A 20,397-nucleotide genomic window follows, 5' to 3' on the forward strand; every position below is an offset into this window, starting at 1 on the left:
GGAGGGGTTTCATGGCTCATCCAGCCCACAGCAGCCAGTGAGATTTGTGGCAGAGCAGGGCAGGGACCGGGAAGTGCTGTTAGTTTACTCTGGGCTGGGAATAGGCTGGTACCTTTTGGAAGCAAAGGGGAGCATGCCGACTTCTTCTCCTACATGCACAGAGACTGTGACCACCCACCCATCACCGGCAGTGCCCAGGGAACAGCTCACCAAGGCAGGGCTGGGCGCAGGGAGGCAAGGTGCTGGCTGCGGCCAGGGCTGGTGGAGACAAGGCGGCAGCAGGGCTGCGGTGGCATTTCCCTACGGAGAGGTAGCGTGAGACGGGAGGAGTAAGGGAGGCTGCCTGCTAGTAAAGGAGTGAGACATGACTGAGGTACGTTTGTGGCTCCTCAGAAAAGATGCCCAGTGTGAGGCTGTACACTGCTTTGGGGTCGTTTTGTGTGGTGGCAGTTGATTTTTGCTTTTCCTCCTTAAAATCCTTCTACCTGTTGACATATCCTTCGGTGGGAAGGAGTGAGGGGAAGGGAGTGGTGTTGTGGCGGTGGCAGGGAGGGAGAGAGCGGCTTCTACCCAGAAAAGAAAGGGAAGAGAGTATAAAGAAGTGTCCAGATTGGCTGAAAAAAGCATCCCGACGAAGAGAAGAGAAGAGAAGGAGTCTTCTTGTGTGTGCTGATTGGGTTCACCTCCAGTCTGACTGCTGCGGTGTTAGGAGAGGCCCCCTCCCCTCCTGCCCCCGCCGGAGCCGGCTCAGCCAGGGATGCAATTTGCTGGGAGATCAGTTGGAGGTATCAGAGTGAACGCTGCCAGGGCCTTCTGTGGGGGAGGTCACCGACGATGGGGTAGTAGCGTCTTGCCAACCTCCATTAGCCTGCAGGAAGGGAGACATGGAGATGTCAGTCACGCAATAGCACACCCAGCCCTACCCAAGCCACCTATCCACTTCAGACCCCCTGGCTTCTCCCTCAGCAAGCGCTGATGTAGCAGGCAAAGCTGTCCCATTTGGCTTCCCCATCCCACTGTGGACCATAGGGCTCCATCAGTGGGATGGGCCAGAAACAATTCTATTGAAAACAGAGGTTTTGATGAATTGCAAATGCTCACGAAAATTCTGTTCCTGAAATGTTATCTGGACCCAGGTGCTATGAACACACAGAACAATAGGTTCCAAGGGACTGCTGTGCTGTGTTCCCCAGCACATCTCCATGTTCCCCTTCGCTGCCTTTCCAGGCACCCCTCCTGCTGCACAGTTCCCTGCTCCTGATATGCAGGGGAAGGCATGAGCTCCCAAGCCTTGTGACAGGAAAGACACATTGTCCAAACACCTCTTCTGCCACTGTTGTATTCCAGGATCTGGGCCACCTCTCTGCTTCCAATGCAAAGTGTTCCCCTTCTTGCTTTATAATAAAACCAGAAACATATTTCTGCCACTCAGGGCTGATCCTCCATGCTCCCTGTCACCCCTCCTTGAGGGATCCTAAGGCACAGCGCCACGGAGGTGCTACCACCATATCCCATCCCAGGGTTTGTACAGCAAAGTGTGTCAGACAACTTGTTTCTTCTCCTAAAAACAGATGCACAGACAAATTCTCCATCTCTCAAGAGCAGAGCTACTGGAGGGCTCCACTACTGCAGGCAGTGCACAGAAGCTGTTCCTCCACAGCTGCCATCCACTTTGGAGAGGAGCAGATGTCGCACCCAACCTCCTCTGCTCACTCTGACATTGATTCAGTGCTTGGCTAATTAATCCTTCCCAACCACTGCCCAAGCTCAAGTAAGTAGCAGTTGCTCTCCCACTTCAAATGTGCTGTGGCTGCTTTGTCCTCTCTGGCTGCCTGTCCCACTGCCTCCTGGCACAGGACATCCACCACTGGCCGCACTAGCCGGGGCCCCACAGACCCTGAAGTGGGGGGTAAGGGTAGGAAAAGCCTCATGGACCCAAAGCACAGAGTCTGGGACTTGCTGGTGGGTTGTCCACACTGCTGACCAGCTCCTGCCTGCCCGAAAGGCAGCTGAAATGGGAGGAAAGAGCTGTCCCCAGGCGGGCCGTGGGAACCTATGTTTTGAGGGATGAAACCACCACACAGCAGGACATGCACAAAGCAACAAAGACAGAGGCATGCACATACGGCTTGCGTGTTCTTCCATGCATGCATGGGGTTCCAGCAACAGCAAGGAAGACAGGAATTGTGACCTGAGCCTGCTAGCAGGTTAGCAAGTCCCACTCCACTTTGGGTACAAGCATGAGACCAGACTATGCACAAACATGACCAGCCCCATGTACCCCCCGCCTGCAGAGACCACGGGTTGACTGTGCCCATAGCCATCATCAGCTTCCATCTGCACCCGGGCCCCGACCCACCATCCCTGCACTCCACCATCCCTGCACTTGCGAGATGCAATATCCACCCTTACACATCTTGGACCACTGCAAGAGGCAGCAATTACTGTAGATTATCAGGCCGACAATGACAGGCCGCGTAAAGAGAGACACAGAGCCAACTCCACCGCCCTGAGACTGGCATATTCAAGTACGCTTAGGACATTAATAGCAATTTACGTGCCATCAGTGAGAGAGAACCACAATAGCTATGCTGGCAGCCTCTTATTACCAAGCCTGTTATTTGTTGGAGTTACAAGCTATAATCACAACAGAAACTTTCAAAACCCTTATCTTCCATGACGCACCAAATCTATTTCAGAGCCGTAATTGCTATGTCACCGGAGAGTTTGCTGCTTAATGCACTCAGATGCCATTTAGTGTTTGCAGGGTCATTACAGTGAGCAGGAGGGGAGAGAGTGGAGGGGGCCACATGGAGCAGGCTCTGTCCCTATTGTGTTTAACTATTTTTAGCGAGCCTTTGGCGTGCCAGCCCCTGTTGGAAGGAGTGAGAGGGAGAGAGTCTTGCAGACAGGGACTGCAGGCTTAGCACCCTCCCTCCCACAATGTTGGGGAGCCCCACGGTACTCCAGATTGGGAATCAGCCTTCAGGTGCTGTGGGAGTTCATGGTGTTGATGACCACCAAGCCAAGAAGATGTTGGGGAAAGGCTGTCTTGGATCAGGGAATCTTCCACCTATCCCACACTCTCCTGCTCCCCCAGACTGGGAAAGCCCCAAGGTTGGCCATGACTTTATCATCTTAATGCTATCCTTTGGTACAGACAAGCCCTCCATTAGGAGGTGAGACCCTTCACAAAACAAAGGGCATACAGGCACCGTTTACACTCATCTTTCCTTTCCTGGAGTTCACCCTGTTGCTGCATGGACCAAGACACACGTGGGATCTATCCAATTCTACACGGCCAGGCCCTGCCTCCTTCTGAAGCAAGACGATCCCTTGGTATCTGACTGCAGTAAGGATCTCACTCAAAAATGAGGAAGTCTTCTGAGAAGGCTGCTCCTCCTCACAGACCTTCTGAGGAGCCCCTGCACACAGCTGTGACTTCTTCAGGACACCAAACCAGAGCAATGGTCTCCAGGACATCTCTTCATATGTCACCTTATGATGCCAGAGCACAGACAAAGCCTTGGTGACTGTCCAAGTGATGGAGCCCCAGTGATGGATGGCTGAAGCAACTGGTTTTGGTGCCCATTTCCACAAGGTCTCCCAGAATTTTTGTCACCTCCAGCAAGGCTGGCTGGCTCTCTGCCTGGGCCTCCAACATGGGCCTGGGAGATGACTCTGCAAGTTTTTAAAGGCACCTCCTGCTGTACAGAGAGGTTGTCTCGACATCCCACCTTCTGTGACCAAATCCTTGTCCCACCATTGACAAGGCAGGGTGTCAGGTCAGTTCCAAACACAGCATATACTAGCAAGTCTAATAGACAGGCAGTAGCCTCAAAGAAGTTTCAGACCTCTGCACTTTTAAGAGCTTTTATCAGGGTCTCCTTATGATACACACTGAAGCTGTTATTACACACCACTTTGTCTGGCCATCACTTTCCAAGGTTCACAGCAGCAGTCTTCAGAACACACCAAGGCATCCCTGACAGATGGAGGTCAGGGACTGAAGCCCTGTTGGACAAAACTTCCATATCCCAGCTTGTGAACATGATCATGAACCACAGCTTGATCATAATGCTGAACTGTAGCTTGCTGAGGAACAGAGCAACAACTTTCATTTCAAGGCTCAAATTCTTAATAGAAAAAGGTCTCAGCATAAGCAAGAAGGGCTCACCTCCTACAAGTATCAGTGCCCAGTGATCCTTGTCAACAACAGGGGATGCAAAGCTCAATGGCACACCCTGCTGCTGACCACCACCACACAAACATTGCTCTGTAAATAGGTACAGATCTGCACAACAGCATTTTAAATCAAAAACCTTGCACTCTGATGATCTTTAAAAACAGCCCCTCATTTAGACTTATATGACCTATAAATTAAGTCCAGAAAGAAATTTCTGAAACAGCTTTCTTTAAGATTACTATAGCTCATTTCACTCATTAGCAGACAGGGGAACTAAAACACTTGGTGGATTTACGACCACAGGGCAGTGGCAAAAAGGGTGATGTTTTGGGTTGCGACCCTCCAGAGGACTCTGGTAATAAAGATCCAGCTTCTACTGGAACCCACAAGAATCTGGACTTCTAAATACTTTGAAACCCTTATCCTGGGACCTCCACCTGTGTACAAATGCAGGACAACCCTCTGTGCAGACGGACGAGACACTTAACACCTCTCACTTTATGGTGCAAAATCCTTCAATCTCAAAGCTTGCAAAAAGGGCTGGATCAGGCCCCAGTCATCCCCTCCTTTCAGGTGGGGGGGTCCCTCCTTCTTCCCAGTGTTACCCAAGGCTGGGTATCCTGAAGACGGTTCCAGCCCTTATCAGCCATCCATCGCCAAGTGCATCCCTGTCCCTTGCCAGTAGTGGTGCTACCTCACTGTCTCCACCTGTGGAGGAGAAGGCATCTGTTCTTGCTCTGCCTCAGTCATCACTGTGGGTCACGGAGATCGTGATGGCTGGGACATCGCCCATTATCCTGCTAACGATGCAGAACTGACTCCAGCCCTTTTCGCCCCGCAGAGCGGTCTGTCAGCCGTCAAGCAGCAGAGCCACGGAGGGACTGGGCTTTGGGTAGATTCCTGTTCTCAGCTGTCATGACTTACATGCATTTAAAAATTCATCCCCCATCAAGGAAGGCAAACCCCGAGCATTGTCTCCCCTGCCAAGGTTTGCAGTGGTGGAGCTGGGCAACCTGCCGCTGACTTCCCAGCCCTGACAGGCTCTGGGGATGACTTAACCTCAGCCCGGTGCAGACACTGTTGTGACAGGGCTCTTGACTAGGTTTCGGCTCATCTCCTTCCAGCAGCTCATGGGGATGCTGAGATGACGTGGGGATGGCAGCTTTCTGTGTCACTAGCAGCTTTCCTCCACATCCTGCTGCCCTTCCTTGGCAGTAAAGGGTTCAGGGGAGAAGCAGGGAAGCCCTGCGTGTTAGGAGACAGCCACCCTGCCTGCACTGAACAGCTCCCCAGGACATTGCCAAGGACCAACACTTCCTAGAGGATGGACATACTTCAGGAGTAGACAAACTGGGGTTCATCAAGAGACCTAGCTGGATAGGAAATGATTAAACAACAATAAAAACAACAGGCAGGAGCATGCTGGCCAGGATAAGGGGGAAGCAAAACATTTGGGGACAGACAACCCAGAAAATGCTTCCTAAACTATTCACTCAGCTCTGGACTCCCTGCCTTGCTCCCCATGCCTACTGCATCTTTATGGGAAAATGAGGCATCATCCCTGAACCTGAACACTCTGCCCACTTGCTACCCTGCTCCTCTTTGAACAACATAAAATTTGGACCTATTTGGGCTCCTGCCCTCCCTGAAAACCAGCCTGAGGAGCCATGAGATGCCACCATGCTGGATCTCCTTTGGGAAGCGCAGGAGGAACCACCGAACCCCTGCCACTCTCAGCTCACCAATTCCCAGCACTACTCATGGTAACCACTGGTTCTCTCATTACCACAGCCAGAAACACCAGCCCAGCTCTCCTTTTCTTATTCAGCTTCTGCGTTTCCACTACCTCTTTCTTGTTCTTTCCTCTATTGCTCCCTCCCTGCCTCGTAATCCTCAGCAGCAACCCTCCCCCCCAAATTTTGGCTTACCCAGCCCACTGTTATTTTCGAAGCCAACTGCAGCTATAATCAGCTCAGCCTCTTTCCTTGGGGGTATTTTAATTTATACAAAAGTATCATCTCTTATCATGATCAGCCTGCGATTCATTTACTTTCCAAGTACTAAAAAGCCAGAAAGGGAATAAATTCAGCACACAGAGAAATTAATGCAGAACGATAGGCTCTTTCATGTGGCATTTCCAAGTGCCGTTTTTGCAATGGGCTTATGTAATGAGACATAATTATCTGCACATGTTCAATTACATTACTTCACAAATCCTCCCTGCCTCTGCCTCCTGACGTCAAGCCACCCACTAAGCCCCAGCTCCCGCAAGAAAGGGGACCGCAGTCCCCTGTCCCACTGCACCCCTCTCCCTATACCCTTTCCCCATGCCAGCAGCGGCTGCTTGCATGCCAATGGCCCAAAGATGGTCACATGCAAGGTGACAAATGGCATAAGCCTTGGCCAGGAGGGTGATGGGACTCGATGGTGCACCCTGCTGGGATGCTCACCCACAGGACCACTCTCCCACCTGGAGGATCAATGCCTTCCTGCCTAGTTTGAGACTATTCCCCCTCAACTTTCAGCCTCCACGATGGGGACTTCTGCAGCCAGCCTCCCCCTCTTCCATGCCATCCCTGGACACCACTGCCACCACCCACTTGGCGCTCACAGCCTCCTTTTCCAGGCTGCCCTCTTCTCCCAGCTTGCTGTCACCGCTGCTGAGATGGCAGACGATTGATCTGAGAAATGAAGTTGGATTGCTGTCCCGAATCTACACTGGGTTCTCCTTGTGTGTGTCTGATCGATTTCCCCCTGTGCGACACAGCTTGTCGCTACGAATTTTCATGCTAGTCAGAACCCGCCAGCACACCCAAGAACAAGGAGAAGATGCTCTGGAAACCGCCCTCCCCCTTGCATCCTCCCCCAGCCCAGTTGGGCGAGGTTTTCTTGGGTTGACATTGGCTGGCTTTGTTGTTTTGTTGTGGGGTTTTTTTTCTCCTTTTATTTGCATTCATTATTGCCACCAACCCCATTGCCGCTGTGCTTTCAGATGCTGGCCAGGGAATGGGTTATTTTTAGATGGTAGCTCTGGGATGGTGCCACTGGCCTCCGCATGGAGCCATCTCTGGACTGGGGCATCGGTGGTGACATTCCCCACCGTGGCTACATGAGGTGTCACCTGTTTAGCAGCTCCTCTCGGTCGAGCGCGTGTGGCCGCAGGTGCCAGGCAAACATTGATCAGCTCTGACAGTCCGAGACGCCAGCTGCCTGCACAAAGCGTGCCCGGTCGCCACTTTTTTTGTGGGCAAAGCTCTGCCGTTGGCGTGACCGATACAGAAGCAATAAACTAGGTGACCGTAAAAGCAAAGACAAGTCCTACTAAGTGGCATTCTGAGCCCTATGGCTTTGAAATAATTGGTACTGAGAGAACAAAAAAAAAAAAAAACGAAAAACCAAAAAAAAAAAAAAAAAAAAAAACGAAAACCCAACAACCACCCAAATACCAAGAACCCAAGCCTATTTTTTTTTTTTTCTTACACTGATGCCCTGCGGACTATACATCTGACTTGCTGCGAGTCCATCACTGTATCCTCCTGTCTGGCTGATAACATGGCGAAGGGTATCCACCTAAACAGACCAACGACAAAAAAGACACAAATTAGAGTGAATGAAAGGTTAGTGGGCACAACAACCACCCAAATACCAAGAACCCAAGCCTATTTTTTTTTTTTTCTTACACTGATGCCCTGCGGACTATACATCTGACTTGCTGCGAGTCCATCACTGTATCCTCCTGTCTGGCTGATAACATGGCGAAGGGTATCCACCTAAACAGACCAACGACAAAAAAGACACAAATTAGAGTGAATGAAAGGTTAGTGGGCAAAGATGCTTTGGTTCATCTTTGGCAAGGTAAAAATGAACAGTAGTAGTAGTAATAATAATATTAATACTAATAATAACAATAACAGTGGTATATATTTAAAGAGGGTAAAGAGAACCACAGTTGCTCTTGCAGTGAGAGCCGAGCCAGAGGGCTGGCTGCTCCTGCCTCCCTCATCACGACCCCCTGTCTGCCCTGGTGGCCCCGTCATGCATTCCTCAGTCCGAAGTCTTTCAATAGAAAGAGCAGAGAGGGAGAACAGCATGGCAAGTGTGGGGTGGGACCCTCCTGGAGCACAATGATGCAGCCGGTTGCATCATCATGCTTGAGGACACACATTCCTACCCCTTCTACCCTTTGGCCCCAGGCACTGAGAAGCTTACAGAAGTGGAAGGAGATCCTTGGAGTCAGCTGACCGCCTTCATTTTGGAGGGCCCATAAAGGAAACATACCTACCATGGCAAAGGCACTGGCAGCTCTCCTCTGGGCACCCCATCACTCTCCCTCCTCTCACCCAGCCCAGCCCAGCCCCAGCAGCGGTATGCATGGTGAGCATATCTCATTGCCCATGGATGGCATGTTTGCTCTGCATCCAGCACTGTGAGGGGGGCAACCTTGGTTTTAGAGAGCTCTCCTTGCCCAGTGCAGAAGTGTCAGAGTGGCTTTTATCTCCCAACACAGTACAGAGCCTTAGAAGCCAGAGAGTGGACTCATGGCACATCTGGACATCAGATGGAAAGTGGGAAATCTGAGTGAGTTCATGGCTATTTTAAATTCTTTCTTTTTGCCCAAAGCATGGGTGGACATTCCAGTAATGCTGCTCAAAGCTCCCATGTTCTGTCTTGCTGGTGTGTACATGGGTGGCGTTGAGTGCCTGTGCTTTTGGGAGGTGGGGATATACTGAAGGGTGGCTTTTAATTAAAACAAAACAAAACAAATGAGAAACAAAAAAACCCTAGCTGTGTATTTGAACATTTCTTGCCTTTCAGCAGACACCTGGTTTGGCATCAAAGGAGTAAGTGGAAGCCTTCCTTGTAAAACGAGACACCAGTCCAAACATCTGGTCCCTTCCTTGGAAGAATAAAGCAAGCACAACCTAAACCTCAGGTTCTTTCATTTGAGTTCATGCCTGTTCTCCTAAACCTCCTTTCCTTCTAGTACGACTATCAAGCCAGAGCCAAATGCATTCACAAAGTGTGGGCAAGTCTCCTCAAGACCATGGTTGTTGGTTTGGTTGGGTGTTTGGTTTTAGTTTTGGTTTCTTTTGGATTGTTTTGGTTTTTTTTTTTGGTGGTTGTTGCTGTTGCTTTTTTTGGTTGGTTGGTTGGTTTTTTGGTTTGGTTTGTCTTTTTTAAGTGTTAGTTCATTTGTGCTGGTTGAGATTTGTTCTTTTCGGACGGGAGGGAGAAGTGCCAATACAGTCAAAGGCTCCTCCAACACTAATGCATTCACTGGCAGTACATCGGATGGGTCCCTACCTGTGACTGCACGTTGGCTCCAACCTGGGCCCCTTGGTAAGAATCCCCATTGAGAGACTGCACGCTCATGAACAAATCTCCAGAGTTTGACATGTTAAAAGAACTGGAAGAACCTGGAAAGAACCTGAATCACAGAAAGGAAAAAGATCCACCCCATGACTCTCAGCCAAGAGGAAGGAACAACATGCAAAGCAACCACAAAAACAAAACACACAGTCAGGTTAGTAGTATGAAGAACAGAGCAAGCAAAAAAAAGGATGCACTCTTGAGGTTATTCAAAGCCACATGTTGTTACAGCTCAATGCCAAGAACATTCTTCAACAGCTCCTCAGCTGGAGGAAGGATTCTTCATGCTTTTGACTGAGACAAACAAAGCCCAGCCTGGAGGATTCAGACAGCCTTTCCCTTAATTTCAGGGCATCAAAATCCTTCAGGCAGCTTTGAAAAATCTTGGTTGCTGGCAGCGTCCACCCAGCAGACTGCACTGGAAAAGAAAATTACCCAAACAAGCCTAATTATCCAGAGCAGAAGGCTGTTAAGCAGGGCAAAGCAGACCCACACTACTGCTGCTTCCGAGCTCAGATCAGGGTGGCTTAAGTCTACACCGCGCTGCTGTCTGCAGGGTGAGCACATCCAGAACCATCCAGTTCCACAGCTGGAGCTCCTACTGAGCCATAGGGAGCTCTGCAAGGGAGTGATGCTTAGGGTTTGCCTTCAGTACATAAGGAACCCATCACTGGTGGGAACCGGGAGTGAAGGCTTGCAAAAATGTGAAGACACCTGGGCTCGACTCCCAGTACCCACCATGGTGGCAAATGTCTTTCATCATGATGGGCCATGAGAGAACGCAAGGGTGTCACCTCCCTTCTGTGCCAGCTGCCCCAGAAGAACAAGCTCTTTAAGGAAATTCCCCAGTGCATGCACCAGTCACCAATGTTACACTAAAAAATTATGACAGTGAAGACAGTTGGGTGGGATCAGGAGGAAAAACCCCCCAAAATAGAAAAAAAAATCCCGCCTTTGCAGAAACAAGGTTTTCTGCTTCCAACTTCGAGATATCCGAGCACCTCCTCAACTACTGAACAGGAGAAACCAACCCATCATGTAACTGGAAGGCGGGGAAGGGGATTAAAAATAAATAAAAAGGTTTTATGGGATTATTTCAGAACTTATCGTGCAGATCAGCGCGTTAAGTGTGAGACAGCTCAACGTGCAAGGTTTGGTTATATACATGACGTTAGCCTTGGAAAGGAGAGACTTCAGGGGCCCAGGTCAGCTACACTTTCAGCTCCAACCCCAAATACACTCTCATCATCTTCACTGCCACTTCCAACCTGGAAGACCGGCAACCATAGTCCTGGTGGAATTGCCCAACTATGGCTAATGCATGCACTCTGAGAAACACCTGGCAATCCCCCTCCCTCTGCTGGAAAGGGAAGAAACACTCTGGACAGACCCTAGCTCTGCCCTGGAGGTAGACCAGGAAGGCTCCTCTGAAGGAAGCCACCTCCAAGAAAGGTCAGGAAGAGGTGGGAGCTCTATGCTGGAGACTTCATGTTCACTAAACTCTCTTTGCAACTGTTCTCTTTGCAGCTGGCTCTTTTGTCAGCTGCTGGTAATTCTCAGCATCGAAGGAAAGCAGAAACATCACTGCTAGATACAATGTCCAAGACAGTCAAGAGAAAAGACTCATCTTGAGCACTGTGAGTCTTGGATCCGGACACGCCCACCGGTGCCTGAAAAGAGCAGAGCCAGGAATAGCTTATTGTCTGTTCTCACTGTCAACCCTGCCCAACCTGTTCCAGAGATCAATCCCACAGTGCTGCTGCATAAAATAACTGGGACTAGTCAGAAGGCAGCTGTAACTATCGCCTCCTCTGCTCAACTGGCAAAGGCCTCCTGTCACTTCCCAACCTCTCAGGTTACTTGCTGTTTTAAAGACAAAAAGCCTAGGGAAATGAGATGGCAGACTGAGGATAGCCCACTCTGACACTGCTCAACTTTAAGCACGAAAATGGGCACTTTTCACATGTGTCTTTGGATGCTTCCCACTCAGTTTTCCGAACGAACACTTTGACCAAGGGTGTAAAAGCAGAGGCCGTGAAGTAATGTGGCTTCATACTCCCACAGTGGCTGAGAACCAAAGGACTTTGCAGCTACCACTCGCAAGAAGCAGAGAATATTCTCCTGTTCTTTTAAGGTGCGCAGAAACCTTTGAGATCACACAAATGATCAGTGGCAGAGCTGGGAAGAGGACTCAGGAATCCCTGAGCACCTCACAGGGCACTGCTATAGCACTCTGCCACCAGCAGACCAACATTTTATCCCACTTTCCCCTACCAACAGAAAATTGTAATAATAAAAACAAAAAAAAAAAGCCATAAACTTAACGGGTATTTTATTGAAACTTAACAAACCTGCCTGTAAAATTGAGACTGGGAGGGAGGAAATAAAAATAAACAAACAGCCACAAACTCTAGTTCTGAAGAGCGCCAGTGTCTTGAAAATCATGAGGAGTGCTGGAGATGTCACTTACAAGATATACACTGCTATTGGCACAGGGTATTTTTACAATATATGTGCATATCTAAACAGTAAATATGTCTTGTTGTTGATGTGGATGCAAAGATAAATATGCGCATACCAATGGCCCTGCATGTATGGATGCATTTGTATCAGAGCCGTAATTGCAGAGAGCCCTTCACGCTGCCACTCTGCTGCTTCAGCACTCTGCTGTCTATGTACTAGCCATGTATGAAAATTATGATGGTCCAAAGTCTGAGAGATACAGCTAAGAGGGGCTGATGCACTGGGGTGGGAGAGGGGGCAGGAACGTGAAGATCCCTGAAAATTACGATTGGTATCTTCCACAGAGACAATATCTGGGAATACAAGTCAAATCCTTCCACTAGAGAAGGCTCAACCATAAATCTAATCTGTCCCTCTGCAATGCTCCACTGTGAACACAGTAAAGGTCTTCAATGGTCATAATGTGGTTGGGAGCTCCTTAAGAACTGAGAAGTAACAACCATCTCTGAGCTTGTGAAGCCAGGAGGAAAGGGCTCTGATCTTGGCATGGAAGTCCCTTGATGCTATTCTGTGCAGACCAAGCCCCCTCCCCCCCAAAACACCAGAAAAGTCAGCAGTTTTCATGACTTGTAGCAGTGTGGAACAACAGATTCTTTTCAGCATTGAGATTATCTTATCAAACCAAAGACCTATCATCACTATTCCTTTCTGTTGGGTCATCACCAGCTTCAGAAAGAGTGCGAGAATGTTTAGAGAAGCTACGGCAGTCGGATCTTGCTACTGGATGAAATCCTGCATCAAAACAATGCCCACAAAGAGGTCTCTTCCACCCCTAACATTTCTGATGTGCAAAACCCACTCCAGTTTTGCCTCCAATTCAAAAATCTGCACAAGCTTGTCTGCTGGCATTTCTTGCACCACTTCTCCAGCTCTCCTGAGACCTTCTTCTCCAGCCTCTCTGATGTTTTCTCTAGTGTTTTGACAGTCTCTACTTCCACCTCAAATTTTCCAGGACCTCTAGTAAGTTCTTTTCTCTAACATACCTGACAATTCAAATGGCATCACAGATAAACAAACACAGTAATTGTGTTCACTGGAGCTGAAATCAAACCATCCTTATCTGATGCTTCATACCACCTACCACCAATGAGACAAGAGATCCAGCACACTGAACCATTTAAGTAGACTTTCGTCATGTATAGAAGACTTCTAGTTGAAGTCAATGGCGATGACATATAACCATTAACACCCCCCTGTAACATTTTCCTTGTGTTTCTACCATGGCCAAAGATGAGGGAAGAACTTGACGGACCATGTAGCTCCTCAGCTGGACAAAGCCACCGAGTCTCATAACAGATCTAAAAGCCAGGGATGACCCAGCAGGGCATTTGTTCTTTTTTACTTGCTAACCAACACTCAAGATAGTGAGACTATAACTACAACAGCCTCTCTGCTGAAGCAGGGTCCTCTCCCATGCTGTGCTCTGGACAAGTGATTGCCACAAATGGAGGAAGGCAGAGAAGAGAAGATACAGCCATCAGGCCTGTGTCTGACAACATACACTTCCAGACAACACGATCCCCTCCATCAGCAGCTTTACAAGATTTTCACAAAACAAAAGGGCGAGCAGGAAAAAAACATTTCAGGACAATTTTGGCTGCTCTGCATGGAAGATTTCACTGGATGCCATCACCTGTGTGTGGCCCTTGAGGACTCTGGTTGGCAAAAGGGTCTGCCCACATAAAATAACTTCCATTTGCCATGCGGTTTTTGTGCTGAGATTGTCCAGGCGATCAAAGCGAGGATGGGGAGTTGTTAGCCCAAATGAGCCAGGCATCTCAGCTTATTCGAACATCTGGCTGATAAAGCCCAACTGTGTGTATTCAGGATGAAAAGGTGTTTGACATTCAGGCCTGGGTGACTGAGGATGGGGGACCCTGCTTTGTATGTGCCAGATGGCTAGACAGATGCAATCCTTGCCCTTGTCAATGTGTGGCCAATCTCTTTGACTGACTGTAGCCATTCACCAATCTCCGGTAACATGGCCATCAATGCAGAGAACAGATGGGCCTGCGTAACCATGGCAAAAATGAATTTAAGTCCTGTCCCAGGTCCCACTGCATCCAGTTCTACCTCCTCTTCCAACATTGTGGCACTCCAGGGACTACACTGCTGGTCGCTTCTTTCTCATGACCTGTCCTCTGCCTACACCCTTTCTTTCCACATGCCCTACAATGTATTTAAACCAGAAGGTCTACAAATTCTCATCAAACCCTATATTTGTTCAGGCTCCCTCCTCAAAAAACTTGCAGCTGACAATTTGAAAGAAGTCCATGGTGTAAAAGGAGAAGCATCATCCATCTTAGTCCTTCACCTCTTCATCCACTCCCACATTCCTTCCAGGGTAATTCAGCACATCTGGATGGCTCATGACCCTTGACAGCATGCTCCAAAGTTTTCAAAGACAGGTATTTCAGACCTAGCATGTATAGGTCTGCTTCTTGCTGATAGCACCTACAGGACAACCTGCATCAGGGGAGGTCACTCAACTCTAGATGTCCTCAGGACATGCCTTTACCCCACAGTGTGACAATGCAGGGATGCTTGACTGAGCTGTTACATCTGCATGGTTCAGCTGGGGAGATCTCAACCTGGGATGCCACTGTTGGAGATAAAATCCTGAGGCTCTTCCAGTATCCAAATGTACCATTTCTGCAAGATGACCTAGAGACTACTGCAGTGTTGACAGCAAGGCCTCCCTGCTGCTCTGCCACTGCTGTAGTATACAAGGAGGGTGGTGGGATCTGGGCCAGGTTAGAAACACTTCTAGCAGAAGAAGGATCTCCACGGCCCACAAGCTCCCCTCACACTGATGTGCTGCTTTAGCACTGCCACATTAGACACCCGAAAAGAGGTCAGTGTTTCTAGAGTGCAGACAAGTGAGCCAGAAACAGGACCCAGGAGCTCAAGTCTTACTCGTTAATAACAAGACTGTTTGTCCTTCGTTGAAAGCGTAGTGTTATCCAGGGATTATCTTAGCTGTTTACTGCAGGGTACTGGCCAATTTATCTTTGAAACAGCTGTCTTACTGCCTGTGGGGAAGGCAAAGAAACAACCTCACACCAGAGCACTATTTAACTAGGAAGGCACTGGGGAAATGCCTATTCCACTACACGCAGGCCAGACCCAAACCCATTTAAAAAATTTGAAGCTTTTCCCTTGCTATTCCAGACCGCTGGATCTGACCCCAGTGTAAGAAAGCAGAAAAGAAGGAAAACTGTGCCTAAGTTGATGTGGACTTCAGGACAGCATCACAGGCAGTAAGCATCTCCCTCAACACACACCATTGTGCTCTCTACTCCCCAGCTTTTTCTACAGGGGGGTGTCAACATCAAGAGACCCCACATGACCAGATATTTTGAATGAGCTGTTTGGAAAGGACAACATTGTAAAAACTGCAGCTAAATCTTGAGCAGTTCAAACAACAGAAGGAAAAGGAAAAAGAAATCAAACAAAACAAGAAGAAAAGAATCAAACAAAATTCCTGCACACCATCTGTCCCTACAGAACTCTGCTGCATCCACCAGAGCCTTCTGAGCACCTCAGTCAAGCCAGAGCAGGCAGCCCTGTGTGTGGAGATGCCCTTCAGCTGTGTTTCTGACCTGCAACCAAAAGCTGCAACAGCTCTGCTCTAGGTGGCTCTGGGGGGGCAGACCCTTAGCAAGTAACATGTCCCCTGGAAATTCAGAGGTTGTGTGTAGAGACTTCGCTGCCCAAGTGAATAAGCCTTCTATCATTTGCTTCTGTGCAAGCCATCCACATGAGTCTGCAAGGTGCGGACAAGTTCCCCAGTACAATGAACCACTGCTTACTACATTAGCTCACAGATAATGGACTGCCTTTGCCTTCCCACTGAGGGGCTGGTTTGGGAGATCAGCCAGAGACTTATACCACTGGTTTCTCCCCCTGTATGACCCATGGCTCTCCACTTCCCACTCAAATCTTCCAGATCTGGGGGTGCCTCTGAGATGCAAATTGTCTGATATCTCTCACAGGCAGGATTGTGCTCACTACAGAAGCATGTCCTGCTAGCAACCACCATTTGCACAGTGTACCACTGGTGCTCTATTTAACACCCAGCTTCTCCTGCTGCCTGCCATCCTCTTTGCTCTTCCACCATTTCCTTCCTCTTAGTAGCCTACCTGATAACAGCAAGCATCACGCCCATGTGAAAGGGTACCATGAGCTGACACCAAGCTGACACCAAGAGTGGCACATTCCCACTCTCCCTCCCACCCCTAAAAAGAAAACAGGCAGATAGATATTTGCATGGATAACCAAGTACATGGCCCACATGAAGTTCAATTTTTTTCTCTCCTTTTCAATAAATCCCAATTTTGCATCACTCTTGGGAGCAGAGCACAACCAGTCGACCGCAGCCCAGGATCATTTTTGGGTCAGCCATCCTTGTGGCAGGCAACACGCATGAACTAAGCATCGTTCTCTAGCGGAGGAGTTGCAATCTGGGCAAAGTGCTCTGTGCCTTTGACCCTCAAACCAAACAAATGTATACCACAGCAGATGGGCAGGAAAGGGGGAAAGGGAAGGGAACAACCCATAGATTCCCCTGGATCGCGCTGACACAGAGGGAAAATAAAATTCACACAGAGCACACTTTTGCAGGTGATTCAAACACTGTCATGTAAGCAATCAAAGGTAACCACAACAGAAAGAAAATCAACAATCTACCCAAAACAACCCCCCACGTCATGAATTAGGACATCCCCAAAATGCTGGGGTTTAGCCACTAGGGCCACTCATGCTTTCAGCCCCAGTGAAATAAAATCATTATGCAACGAGTTCTTTATTTTTTTTCTTTTTGCTCCCCCCAAAGTGCAAGCAATCCCAGCAACATTTTATGGACCATATTTCTGGTTTTGTGTTTACCATCCATGCATATAATCCCCAAGGTGGCATCAGTTACAAGGTCTTATCACATGTTTCCAACGAAAACAGAACAGAAAAGCAGAAGAGAAAAAAAGAGGAAAGAAAAAAGAGAGGGGAAAAAGGCAAAGAAAATAAAGTACCCGCAAAAACAACCCAAAAATCAAATCCCATCTCTGTCTTTTTTTACAGACCACAGAAGTGAGCCAACCAAAACCAGAAAACAAAAATTGAAATAACCAAAAGAGGAAAATAGAGAGAAATTAGAGGGAGGGGAAGAACAAACAAAAAACCAAACACTAATGACCCAAAATAAAAAAGAAAACAAAAACTAACCAGCTGAATTGGGAGTTGAGGGTGAGTTAGCCTGGCTTCCATGGGCTGACACATTGGTAGCCGTGACAGCCGTTTTGGCAGCATAAATATTGGCTTCCTCTTGAAATTTACCTATGTTCTTCTTGTACCGGATTCTCTTATTTCCAAACCAGTTTGATACCTAGAGTGAGTTTAAGAGAAGACAAAGACATTAACGTTTCAGCTCTGGCAAGTGTGGCTGGGTGAGGAAAGTGGATTAGTTCAGGTTAAGTGGTGCATATTCTTTTTTCCCTCCCACTTTCCTAGCTGTGGAAGGAAGCACCTTCTACCCACGTGTGTTACACCAAGCTCAGGAAAGGAGGCGAGACCCTCTTGGGAGCACTGGGTTGTGTGGATATATCTGGTTCCTCTATGGATGGGATGTCCACTAAGAGGATGCTCTACAGGAACAGTTAGACCCATCCCATAAAAATATGAGATGAGTTTAAATAAACCTGAGAAAGTCAAATGACTCTGAAATTGCACAATCTGAAAACACGTATGTGTCATTTTAGGACTTTTTATTTGCTTCCTCCTTGGTATCCCTTTGACAGGGACAGATGCCCTGATTCCCAGCTGCCCCTTCTCCCTTTGGAGAGTGTGGCTTTCAGGGAGAACAGTGAATGAATTTACTCAGGCCTGGCTGACATGCAAAAATACCTTGGCATCACTGAAGCTCTGCTTTTGATCCAACTGAGTGAAATCAGTGCAAAAGGCCAGAAATGGTTGCTCTTCATCTGGCTGAACTCAGCTTTGTATGGTTTAGCATGAGCCACTACGTAAACCAGGAGTGTCAGGGGAAGGCTAGAGAGGGAGCACAAGGCTCATTCTAAGACCTAACTTTGGTCCCAGGGTACAAGTGTGTTCCTTGGAAAGGGGCAGGAGATTGTGTTTGCCCAGAGACCAGCATGGGCCTGAATTCAGTGCCTAGAATTGTGCTGAAAGGGGCTAGTGGATTTATTTAAAAAAATTAAGAAGCTGTATGAACTTCTTCACAAGTCATGGGGATGGCTGAAAATTATGGGCCAGATCTGAAGGCAGAATGAAGTGGTGCAGCTCTGGTCATGCCAGTCCTGGTGAAAGCTGTTTCCCTGTGCCTGCAGCAGTACAATGCACAAACCCCAGAAAGCCCCACGGAGAGGTCTGAGCAGTGACCCTTGCAGACTGTCAGAGTGGTATCCTGGGATCAGAAGTATGAATGTTTGAAAGAAAGGTTGCTTCGTCAACCTGCCAGGTGCCTGGATAAAATGCCCCAAAATTTGCATGTCGGAGGTTCAGCACAGTGACAATACAACTCTGAAGTCTATGGAACCAGGCTGTGGTATCCAGGCAGAACTGCTTCCCAGGGAAAATGTCAGGGTACCTCCCAAACCACCATGAATTCAGTGTTTCCCAAATCCTACTCATCACTCTGCTGATTATAATTCTATTTACTTAGGGCACTATGTTGCACTGAACAATTTCAGAGATGTGGGAAATACTCAACCTACAGTTGGTGAAGCAACTCTCAATTTGACAACACCAAATACAGAGTACCAGGGGAATATCTTCCTACATGCAGCTCTCTAAGCAGAAGACAACTTCCAGTCACTACTGACCTTGTTTGGAAAAGCTCAGCGGGATGAAAAGAATGAGCAAATGCCAGAGGATGCTGCAACTCTCCTAAGAAGAGCTCCAACACTCCCAGGATTGATTTGAGCTGCAATCTTGAGCTAGCAGATCAACCTCTTTGGTGAAACTCCAAAGATATTCTCCCTTTGCTTGCTGGTGAGCAAATAAATTAGTGCTTCCCTTTTCAAATGGACTATTCAAGCACCAAGACACAGAAGACAATACTGGCTGTTCATCCTGGGAAGCTCATGATTTTTTCCTCATCTTAGGAAAATTCTTTTGGCTTGAGTGTTGATAACTGAAACCCGTATGCTTTCATTCCTATGATGCTTTCTATCTGCAGTGATCCTAGAGCATTCAGCAGCTTCTGTGCAGAAGTGGCTGCTTCTACCAGTTCACCTGCTACTGAATGGCAGGTATCCAATGCTGTGCTGCTGCAGAGCAGGAATAAGAAAATACAGCCTGTACAGACTCAGCACCCAATCTAGATCTGGGAGTGAACATTTGGATGGCACCAGAAGGTGCTGTTTGCAAGGAGCTCGATTCCATTTCTTGGTCCAGCTTTCCCATTAATGACAATGTGCTCCTTCATGAACTTACCCCCTGGCCATCTCTACAACAGCTCTTCCAGCTTCAAACGCTGAAGCCAGTGGGCAGAAGGTGCTGTTTGCAAGGAGCTCGATTCCATTTCTTGGTCCAGCTTTCCCATTAATGACAATGTGCTCCTTCATGAACTTACCACCTGGCCATCTCTACAACAGCTCTTCCAGCTTCAAACGCTGAAGCCAGTGGGCAGAAGGTGCTGTTTGCAAGGAGCTCGATTCCATTTCTTGGTCCAGCTTTCCCATTAATGACAATGTGCTCCTTCATGAACTTACCACCTGGCCATCTCTACAACAGCTCTTCCAGCTTCAAATGCTGGAGCCAGTGGGTGAACTCTGAGTACCACAGGGAAGGAAGTTGGGATAAACGACCACTACAATTGATCTTCACCTTGGAAGTTGTGAAGCAAAGAACTTACCTACCCCAGTCAGCCTTCAAGTTCCGATCAACCGGGCTTATGAGTTGCACAGATTCATACTGTCTCATGTTCACACTTAGCCTCAGCAAAAGCAGAGACCTGGATGTTTGTTTATTTGGACGAAGAAGGAAGGGAGATTCTGAAGACAGGCACAAAGCAGCCTTGATACAGCACAGTCAAAAAATATCCTAAGTAAGTGCAGCATTTCTCCTGGGCATTTTCTCTTTGCAAGGGAAAAGTTGTAAGTGTGAATAGATGAATTAAAAGTGAGAGGGGAGGCATCAGGACAGCTGTAGTTTTACTTAAGCCAATATGTGCTATTTCTCATTGGTAACTCTGGGCAGAATCAATGTTTGGGTCTTCTAACCCAGGGGATGCAATTGGAGTCACTCAGCAGGCATTCAACATGGTGACAACACCTACCGTTGGATGCTGTTGCTCCTGCTGA

At 48.2% G+C, this 20,397-nt stretch overlaps 1 protein-coding gene across 1 annotated transcript in view; it reads right to left on the minus strand.

Annotated features, from left to right (window-relative positions):
* Positions 1-446: 446 nt before the first annotated feature.
* The window catches only part of LOC104412529 (pre-B-cell leukemia transcription factor 1), a gene marked incomplete at its 5' end in the record, with an annotated part of 25,335 nt that continues 5,384 nt past the window's right edge, over positions 447-20,397 (minus strand). The window contains 4 exons of the mRNA XM_010023271.1: positions 447-868; positions 7,867-7,956; positions 9,491-9,603; positions 17,300-17,459. Coding sequence (XP_010021573.1) covers positions 776-868; positions 7,867-7,956; positions 9,491-9,603; positions 17,300-17,459 — 456 coding nt within the window. The remainder of the gene's footprint in view (positions 869-7,866; positions 7,957-9,490; positions 9,604-17,299; positions 17,460-20,397) is intronic.

Source organism: Nestor notabilis, unplaced genomic scaffold (assembly GCF_000696875.1).
Source record: "Nestor notabilis isolate BGI_N333 unplaced genomic scaffold, ASM69687v1 scaffold17361, whole genome shotgun sequence".
Lineage (NCBI taxonomy): Eukaryota > Metazoa > Chordata > Aves > Psittaciformes > Psittacidae > Nestor > Nestor notabilis.